Source organism: Cicer arietinum, chromosome 6 (genome assembly GCF_000331145.2).
Source record: "Cicer arietinum cultivar CDC Frontier isolate Library 1 chromosome 6, Cicar.CDCFrontier_v2.0, whole genome shotgun sequence".
Taxonomy (NCBI): Eukaryota; Viridiplantae; Streptophyta; class Magnoliopsida; order Fabales; family Fabaceae; genus Cicer; species Cicer arietinum.
The window spans coordinates 5,629,564-5,640,674 of record NC_021165.2 but is presented as its reverse complement, the minus strand read 5'-3'; the positions used below and the strand labels follow the sequence as shown (position 1 = coordinate 5,640,674).

General features: G+C 29.2%; 1 protein-coding gene across 2 annotated transcripts; it reads right to left on the bottom strand.

The window, feature by feature from the left end:
- Positions 1-6,336: 6,336 nt before the first annotated feature.
- Positions 6,337-10,500, bottom strand: LOC101507423 (SUMO-activating enzyme subunit 1A-like). Of its 2 annotated transcripts, XM_004503684.4 has the most exons (11): positions 10,363-10,500; positions 10,175-10,270; positions 9,947-9,998; positions 9,565-9,760; positions 9,365-9,444; positions 9,096-9,212; positions 8,552-8,602; positions 8,118-8,184; positions 7,160-7,263; positions 6,977-7,081; positions 6,337-6,895 (listed from the first exon to the last, which is right to left on the bottom strand). In XM_004503684.4, the coding sequence occupies exons 2-11, from the start codon at positions 10,255-10,257 to the stop codon at positions 6,779-6,781; spliced, it is 972 nt and encodes a 323-aa protein (XP_004503741.1). In that variant the 5' UTR covers positions 10,258-10,270; positions 10,363-10,500; the 3' UTR covers positions 6,337-6,778. The 2 variants fall into 2 exon arrangements, with proteins under 2 accessions (XP_004503741.1, XP_073226530.1); XM_073370429.1 differs by having other exon boundaries at positions 10,175-10,401.
- Positions 10,501-11,111: the final 611 nt, after the last annotated feature.

The window sequence follows — 11,111 nt, the reverse complement described above, 5'->3', positions numbered from 1 at the left end:
AACTTAAATATTCAAATAAACTCATATTTTCATTCTTTATTTGATGAATTTGATGTTGTTGGAGATGAAAATATGAGTTTATTTGAATATTTGAGTTATGCATCTGATAAAATTTGCATTATATTAGAGATGATTATTAATTTTATGGGCTTTGTTTGAAAATTTTGATGATTTTTTTTGAATTTTTGTAAAAAAAATGATAAAATTATTGATGTTTTAAAATATAGAAGATCAAATTGTTACTTAAAATTAAAATAAAGGATCAAATAAAAAAAAGATAACTAACTAAAATATTAACTGAAATTAAGTTAACGGACTGTAGGTACTATTTAGCATTTTTTTTATATTATAGAGAATATAATATAAAAAACTTATTGTATATGAAATTCTTACATATATATACTCTTATTAAAAATTGTGAAACATTTAATAGACACTCGGTAATAGTAAAAAGAAACACCTTTTAAATGAAGGTTAAAAATAAATTTAAATAATAAATATTTATGAAAAATTGTAATTTTATTTTATATATAAGACTAGTTTTTATAATTAAGAGCGAAATGAGTATACGACATTAGATTACATCCTCATATTAAAATCACATACCAAACAATATTATTTATGATTTTTGAATATTTTATTCTATAAATATATTTCTTCAATTTCTAAATATTGTATTGACAAAATGAACATCTTAAAAAATGGAGCTAATAAATGTACAGAGGATTATAGTGCTTTCAAATAAAACACGACAAAAGAGGTGTGTGATTTTTTTTCCAAATGATGGGCAGTAAAAAGTTGAAACGAAGGACGAATATACAACGATGAAAGCCCATGACGTGAAAGGTGGCTCCATCCTTCACTGGTGGAATATGTATTGGAAAAAGGATAAGGAGAAAAGGTGAATTTTGATGGGTAAGCAACATTATTTGTTGGTTCTTATTCATAAACCATATGCAAATCCCTATCAATAAAGTTTGGTGTACATGGAAACATTTATTATCATATTTGAGAGAAATAAATAAATAAAAATAACCATGTAACTTGTTGATGATATAATAAAATAAAAAATAAAATGTTAGCAGAGTATATAAATAAAATTGAAAAATATAAGATTTGAATCACTATGTATAAAATTGTGCTGCCCCTTCTCTTGTTGTTTTGTCTCATAAATCAATATCACATCATAAAAAGCATATGTCATCAAATAAATTGAAAGTAATTAACCAAAACATTAAACAAACTATATGTTTAGATCTTGATTTAATGCTGTCAACGAACCAACACAATTGTAACGTACGATTAAGATTACATAATTCAATTTTGAATTTCGTAAAAATAAAATCAATTTTTTATTTAATCATCAAATCAAGAGTGAATTATTACCGGTGTCTCGTTTAAAATTAATGATTTATGATTTGTCCAATTATCAGACTATAGACTATATATTGACATCTGGGAACACATTTTGATAGAACACCATTTACTGGCATGTAAGCTCAATGTCCTAACACGTGAAAGGTTACGGTCAACATAAACAATGATGTCCTTTGTTCAGTCCCATCAATTTTTATTTTACTAGATAATTTTTGGTAGCCATTAAAAAAAATATGGAAGTATCAATTTCATAGGATAAAATTAATTAAAATTAAATAGACTAACTAATAAAATATAAAAATATTTTCAAATTATTAATCATATTCAAAAAAACTTCAAAATATATTATATGAGAGCTGTTACCTATGTTTTATCATCAGAAAAGTAATTAAAATTGGAAAATTGTGAAACATTTTCATTTGACCTGTCAGGGTTGTGCTGAGAGACCAAGTAACAGAAAAAGAAAGATTTGCCGGGAATTTGGGCCTTACTGTTGGGCCCAGAAGCAATTTGTATACCTGTATCCGTAAGTATTATGTGTAATATTAATTAAAATGTCAAAAATAATAGTAGTTGTTCTACAAAGAGCTATGCATCCACTAGACTAGTTGTTGGTAGAATATGGAAACTAGAAACAAATTGGGATAGGTCATAGGTGTGAATCGTTAAACATTTCAGCTGACCCGTCATATCACTCTTTTTTTTTTATAAAAGAGTTACTTAATTATAAGTTCAGACACCTTTGAGTAGACACTAGATAAAACATCTTTTTTTTGCAACCAGTAGTATTTAATGCATGCATTTCATATTATCTCTTATCTTTCTAAAATATTATCATCTTTTATCAAAAATAAAAGACATTCATCATTTATACAAAAATATTATCGTCTTTTCGCCTTGTATTTTCACCATGCAGAATAAGAAAACAAAATAATGCAATATAAATTTAATTGTTTATTATTATCATGTGTATTTAAAATTATCGATACATAAATTATAGTAAAATTCTAAAGATAAATGTTGATGGTAGTTACATTTATATTTTATATTTTGTGGGGAATTTTTTGCAACCATAATGACAAGTGCTTTTACTATAAATTGATATTCAATAGCTCTTTATTGTATAAAATGTGGATTTTTCGTAATGATGCTTTGTTGATTTGTGACAAAAGTATTTGTAATTCTATTTTTGAAACTACAGCTCTGATCATCTTCTCGATGATCAAGAAAGGTTATACTCAGTTTTATTTACTTAATTATAAAAATATCTAAAAAAATATTATATTTTACTTATTTTTGAGTTTGTTCCACTCCATTTCACACTATAAATTTACTCTCAGTGGCCATTAACACAAGGCTCATTTACCAAATTTACAACTAAAGTGAGCCATGCTAATATGTATCATCTTTATGATAAATATTAAAAAATTTATAAATAGTAATTATATTTTGAAAAAGAAAATATATACAATTTTCCATTTTTTTTTTACAATTTTCAATACAAACGTTGTTATCTTTAGCTATTACCATGTACCCTTGAAACATATGTTGAATCATAATTTGTTTAGTAAAATTGATGCATTTGATCTGTGTTATACATCAGTTATATGATTTTTTATTAATCAAATTATAACTCAGTTGTCTTTTATAAAAAAAAATAGAAATAATAGTTAATAGTAATAAATTTAAAACAAAGTCTTTTAATTATTCAAAATAGCCCTTATAAATAGTGATCTCATACTTCAACTATTTTATTATTTGCACCCTTTTCCCAAATGCTCACAAGAGAGAAAGAGAGCCTATCATTTTCATATACGAAATAAATAAAGGTATTTTATAAAAAATAATTAATATAATCTACTGTATAAAAATAGTTTTATAAAAAGAAATAAATAAATATCACGATAAATTTATTTTTTTTAAATCCCAAATTTAGGCAGTATAGTTTTATTATTGATAAGAAAATGTTACTCTATTTACGCATATTGTTCTGTCATGAAAAATTGCATCGAATCGAATTACATGCATGATACAGTAAGTTAAAAAGGCCAAAATATCGCTCGTTGTTAGGCAAAAGGTTAACATATCATAGTGAAATTATTTCATTTTCTTGTTTATAATTATGTGAGATGAATGAGATGATGCGTTGTGGAGCCCATCCATGGAATAAAATTTTGGTGGGCCACAAAAATATGCCCACTTACCCAATCATAGACACCTTAAGGTGAGTTCCATTAAAATGTATTTGGCAAAAATATCTTAATACAATTTTGAGCATTAAATTTATATTTTAATATATATTAAGTTTTTGAAAAATTAAGTTTTAATTATTCTTAAAAATATTTTATAATTTATTTAATTTTAACAAGAAAAATAATTTTATTCTTCAAAAACTTCATCTTAAATAGGAATGAATTATATCAGTTAATCCGACAAAAAACGAGTCATTCAAATATTTCAATCTAAAACGTGGGTGGATTTTGACGGATTATGGATCAGACAAATTTATAAGTAAGTTAGTCCGACCGTTTCACTTAAAATTCTATTTTTAAAATCTAATTTTTTTTAAAGAAAGTCTCTCAATTTTACTCCGTCATTGCACCACTAATATGATAAATTGACTACTTATTCAAGCATTGGTAAAAGTATCGAAAATCTAATATGTTTTTCTTAAGAAGATGAATTTTAAAAATAAAATCAATATAATATGGAACTCACCTCAATTTTAAAAATAAAATCAATCACTGTATAACCCACACTAACCAAAATCCCATAAATCGGTGAAAAATCGATTGGAATTAGACATGAAAATTACAACTCAATTTTTTACACTGTGACAAAATTGAGTCCAAATCCACACATATCCGACATCCCTAAACCAAAACGTGGGAGGGAGAAAAGAAAAAGAAGAAAGATGTAATCTAATATATAAATGTATAATAGGATATGTGAGTTTAATTAATTTAACGGTTCTTAACTATGATCCACCGGTAAAAGATTTGTTACAATTTTATCTCAGAAGACACATGTAATTGTATATATGGTTTTTGTAATCTTTAACTTTTTACGATGTTTTTTTACGTGCGAATATTAAAAAATTAGATGGTTAAGTTTATTTCTGGGGGTTTGAACTTTATATCTCCTTTTTATTGGATACTTGTAACTAAGTTCATTCAATATGTTGTAGGCTTGAGATGTATAATGATAATGGTGGTATATTTTATGGTATATTGACATCATTGACTCCTCTGGGAATATACAATGAAATAAAGGAAAAGAGACAAGAAATACGAGTGGAGGGAGATTGGAAAAAATGGAAGATCTTAAGAGGGAAAAAACTGAGAAAATTCCTTCCTTTCACGAAGCCAAATCCATGTTGTGCATCTCATGTTAGTTTATCATTAATTAATGTTTATACAACACGTTTTTTCCTGTTGCCAAAATTGGCACGTCTTATTTTGGAATATAAAACAAAACTAATGTGCTAAATGAAATTAAAAAGGAAAAAACAGAGAAATCAAATACAATAAACTTGCACATCCTGTAATTGAGTCAGCCTTCCGCGCGTACATCCTTTTTTATCATTGAATTTTATGGGTTTCAATATAAAAGTCTCTTAACTTTGTAGCAAATGCATGTACTATTGTTTATCAGATTCAATGTTAATTCACTAAATCCCAGGTCCATCTTATACACTAAATTAGTCTAGATTTTGAATAAAATATATTCATTTTTTTATTTGATGAACTTTTGTTTATAGTTTAACGTGGAGGGAATAATTGTGATGCATTCAACTCTTATGTACTAGTAGTTTGGTATTCCAGCGGGTTGGTGTTGGAATATCAGTGAGTCACTGTCATTTTATAAAGCTACAAGTTATAAATTTGTAAAATTACAATGCCTCACCATGATTATAAAAAATTCATCGTGATGTCAATCTTTGTTTATATCATGAACTAGTTTTCTATTAATTAGATTAATTTGATTTTGTCCAAATGTTGACATTTTTCTCGCTCTCATGTTACAACTCTTAGGAAAATGCATGCATGCTTCATTCTTCCCTCATTATATATAACAGATGCATGATTTATGCTATAACCTTAACGTGCAACCTGTGTTATTACTTATAATAAATCAATGGAGAAACATGAAACAATAATCCCTACTTCATTTTTAACAGCTGCTTCTCCTTTCGATGTAAAAGCTGGTCATGGCTCTAATATTCCTGTTAAAAAGATAGAATTTCTAAAAACTAAAAGGGAGGTGACAACAGGACAGAAAGGAGGCAAGGAAATCATGAAGCACAAATATGTATTCCAAACAAGGTCGATGAAGCACAAATATGGGGAAAAGTCGATGAAAAACAATAAATTCCAAGGTTTACCTCATTCTTAACAGTTTTTATTAGATTCCATATTTGTAGCGTAAGCTCTACTATATCTCTTGCGATTAATATAAATTTCTACATTCTTTAAAATTAAGAAATTAACTATTATCGTGTTAATTCAACAAGCTTATGCAGTGTTAACTTTTAAATTTATGGGAGGAGAGAGGCTCGTAAAACACTAAATGATTACAAATAGGTTATGCCGTGTTAACTTTCTATGTTAGTAACAAATGAACAAACTAAATGAGCTTTATAACCTGCATTTGTTACAAATCTTTAGCGGTCAATTTCTGCAACTAGTCCCGAGTCCTAACCTTGCTCCATTTGGGTTCCAAATTATTTTTCCTGATTTTAGAAGTTACTACAAATGCACTAATCAAGGCGGCAATGTAAATAAACAAATCCAACAAGATTCCAAGGATGCATATTCACCCTGTCAAGAAGGCGCCTGAAAGCTTCAAACAGATCTTGAGAAACTTTATCACAATCTGTTAACTGTATAATGTATCTTCAATATAACATTATCTGATAAATTGGTAAATTGCCCATGAACAGCTCAAAGTTTCAATATATGTAAGAACTAGACACATGTAATAATAATAATTTCAAAAGTAGTTACTTGAACCCCATAAACATGTCTTAATTGAGAAAAAGACCATGCTACAGAACAGTTACTAAGATAGAAATCTTTCTTACATATTTTAAAACCTCCCGGTTTTTGTAACTTAAAAGATAGCTTGACAGTAGAGAATGAGTTGCTGGTCAGCATACATACATTTGAAGGTCTAAATTCTGAGACAATTCTAAACCCTAAATTGTCAACAGTCCAAATAAATAAGGAACTACAAAACTACAAATGATCATTTAATACACCAAAAGATAGTTCACTTGAAGAGGTCGGTCTCTTAATCATATCTGTTTATATTTTCTAGTTTTCTTTGCTGTATACGCAAAGGTATATTCACAACCAAGATTGCCGGTGTCATAGGACAAGAAACACTTCCCCAAGAGAAGTTACTTCCCAGCATTTGAATCTGATATGTCTTCTATAACACCCTTCCCATCAGAAGCATCAAAATAGAAAAAGTTTTTTAGGGGGTCCCCTTTCCCAGAAATTGCTTTGATAACCTCCTGTGATGTTACAATAGTTAATTTAATCAGCTAATATTTCAAAACATCTTATTTTGTAAACCACAATAACCAATAAAATACCTGTCCAAGGATTCCCCCAATAACAGCACAAACTGGAGGAAATTCAGTTGTATCTGTCACCAATCTTTCTAGTAGAGTATCAGGCACATGAGATTCATTGAGAGACTGTAACATAAACAGAAGGAACAGATGAATAATTTATTTAACTTTAGAAACTTCAAAAAAAAATTCCAACAAGCATACTTGGGAAGTACAAAGCTCCCTTTTCAGTTTGAGAACATTGGAAAGATCTGCATTTGAAACTTCTCCTGCACTGCGTCCTTCGATATCTTCAAACTTCTCTATTACTGTGACATATAAAATGATGTTATTTATTGTAAATATGTCAACTATCATGCAATTGCAATCGATAAACTTCAGGCAGAAAATAAGTTTTATTCCCACATACAAGACAACAACAAGCCTGTGTAATCTAAGCATTCTCTCCATTGGGCATGTCTGGTCTGACTTGATAAACATGACAATCCACACTGAGTCAGTTATATTGGAAGATATTGGTTTGAAAAATTGGTTCAGTATCAAATCCAATCCAAATACCATTGATTCAATTCTTAAATTTATCTTAACACATTCAATTACCCAATGAACTTTGTATTTGTTAGAAAGATTTCTAAGTTATGCATTAAAGACTTTAATACCTCAAATCAAAACCGTTCCTATATTTTTTATCTGTTGATTTTGACACTCTCATTTAGCATCACTACTTACTAAGTTTCTCAGATCACATTGTCATATGTCACATAAGATATTAATGAGGGGAGTAGAAGTATGATCCTCAAAAAAGTTAAATGTTAACTAAATGTAATATCAACCATTGAAATTGATTCTATTATTGTATAGAATCAAGACAGGAATAGTGGAATGTTGCCAACTCAATATTAATAGAAAGGACCTGAAAAAAAAGGCCGAAACCAAACAAAGCCGGCTAAATGGGATCAGGTTGGATTTCCTTTACTCCAAACTAAAACAACCCATGAATACCCCTGCTCACCAGTCTCTCTACTCGCTGAACATAGTTGAAAGACCTAATCAATAAAGGACACTTACGCAGAGACTGTCAACTTAAGTTTCATACTTAATTGATTTGGATCATTTTTGCTATTTCAAGTATTTTATTAAAAAATTGAAATGTTTATCAAACCTCTCATTGCAAAGTAGAGCTTTGACATTCTCCTGTGAAGTGCCCTCCAAGGTACTGATAAAGCATCCTGTACCAAAAAAGAAAAAGGTGTAACCATTTATTAAGAAGTAAATTAAGTAACACACATAGAGAAACTACAAATGACAGATGAAAGATTCAAGACAAAATTGCATGCATAATAACCCAAATCAAAGATTGGCGATTTGAACTACATATAAGTCAATTTTCTTTATGGAAAATCAATATGGATGCTGATTTTCAGTTTTCTTTTTTGTCAAGACATCACTTGGAACATATTGCAGATCTTGAGGGTTGCACTCATCAAGACCCTAAGTTAAAAAGTAAATACTATTTTGAGACATTAACAGATTTTTATCAAAAGATACAAAATGCACGATTGAAAATGCAACAATAATGAATTAAGACTGACATACCTCAAAACTTGGATAGTTTAGATGGCATTCAATAGTTTCTTCCATTTTTTTCTGCCAAGGATGAATGAACAATTAAAACAAAATTAGAGGTTGCTGTAGAAGCAAGCAGTGTCCCCTGATGGTTATCATCTAGAAATTCGCACCGCAAAAGCAATTTGCTAGTTGTTACAAAGATAAGTGATAAAAACAAAGGGTTTAGAAATTTCTTAATAAACCATAATTATCAAATAGCCAACAAATTACAATCCAAAACCATAAGCATCATTAATAATACAAGCATTTACTAATTCATATATCCAAACCTTCGCTTTGTCTATGAATTCTGCTTGTTGAAATTTTGTCATTAAATTTTGGCATGACCTCTAACACGATAATTTTATAGATTTCATATTCATTACTGTCATAAATAGAAGAGTAATTAATGCTCTCTTATGAACCATCATCGTGCAAAGGCATGGGTATTGATACAACAAATCAAAGTAGATAATATCAAGTCACAAAAGCTGATGATTTGCTATGACAATTAGATCAACAAAAGTGATACCTTTGAATATTTATAGTCCTGCAGATCAACAAAAATTTCACCAGAAGAATCCCTACAGTCAACAGCATAAAATGCTACACGTTTTGATGCTTTCCGACATTTGGCATTGGCTAGTTTCTATATCAAAATAATAAAATGTCATTAAGAATGTATGAAGGAAATTTATAATATCAGAAAGCCATTTAGTAGTAAAGAACACGGGTACTACATAAAGCCACTGAGAAACACACACACACATATATATATCAATAAAGGAATTTCCACAGTACTTTGGCTGAAAGTGAGCAACAACTGACAACAACAACATCAAATTTGCTGAAGAATTCCACATCAAAACTTGACAAATCACCTGAAGACAAGAAGAAAAACAGAAAATAATAAACAAGATGTAACATGAAAAACTGAAAAAAGAAAGAAAGAAACAATGCAGAAGAAAACAAATTAAGTAAGGACAGGGTGCAAAAACAACCTTTTTCCACAGAAACACGAACCATAGGATTGAAGTCTTTAAGTGAATTACAACAAAGCTGAGCAATGGTCTTTCCACTATACACATTCTCATCAGGAGGAATGAGAAAGTTCGAGGAAAGTACTTCCTCAGTGACCATTCGATCATCGATTAAGGTCAAACTACCTACTCCAGCCAGAACAATATTTTTGCAAAACTAAACAACAACAACAACAGCAAAACCAAACTCCTTAGTCCTTACACATTATAAGACGAACATGACAAATAAAAGTGCATAACAAAAAAAAAATCAAAACATAAAATCACAAAACACATTTTACATTCTTTAATTTTTTGGAACAAAGTCAAATTAAAGTAACAGATAGACAAGTTTTAGGTTTACCTCAGCTATAGTTCCTTTCATTCCATAGACTAATACATGAGCTTTGCTTAATCTAAAACAACAGAGTCACACATAAACTCAAATCAAAACACTAATAAGAAATGCTTAGATTACTATTATGAAACACAACAAAAAAGTAAATAAATTAGCATATTAAATTAGGTTAGAACTCTGAAGTAACAAAAATAAATAAATAAACTAATTTAGTAAATGGAAAGAAGGAAGGACCTTCTTTGAGCATCTGCACCCCAAACCCTAATTTGACGGTCATACAAAGCGGTCTCTTGCGCCGTCAATTCCTCGCCGTCCATTTCTAACCGCAACCTGTTTCACGACGTTTTCGGAAATTTCAAATTGGACTTCGAGAATGCAAACAAAAAACACGCCACTGAAAGAAGAAAGTGAACGGAACCAACAATGGGTCAGAAACTAAGAAAGAGAAAGTCACGCTGAATTCTCAGTGAACGGTGAAAATTCGTATCAGTCTAAGGGCGCGGAGGGGTATCGTCGGTGAGTGAGTGAGTTAATGAAGTCAAGCGAGCGATTATAACTAAATTGGGCTTTCTTCTAAAGTCCTGATAATGATTTGGGCTTTTTTTGGCCCATTGTGGAAGAGCTGTTACCATAGACAGTATTTTGTAAATACACCATTTTATTTTAGCTTATATTATCATGCAAATAATAACTGCCTTCCAAAGTACGTTTCAAAAGTTAACTTTATATTTTTATAGTAAAAATAAACTAAAATAATTTCTAGTTCTAAAGTGAGAAATTGTTTTATCCACTTAGAAAATAGTATGCATCGAGTTAAAATATTGTGTTTGTTCAAATTTATTGAATTTTGATTTCTTTAAAATGAGTAAAGTGCAATGTAATAAAAAATTATTATTTTAAAATGATATATCTATAATATCCAACTTATTTTATTTCATTTGTTTGATAGAACATGGCTTTACCATTTGCCAAACACAATTTATTCCTGCCAAAGAAAGAATGGTACCTATATGTTTTATATTCATGGTTTTGTCCCTTGCCTTCAAATGTGTTGACCGTGGATTTATCAATGATAACAAAAGAGATGTGTTATTTTCATACACAAATTTGATGACAATTTAAATGGTTAAAACGTGATAAAATTTGATCTTCAATAAATGGTTAATGAATA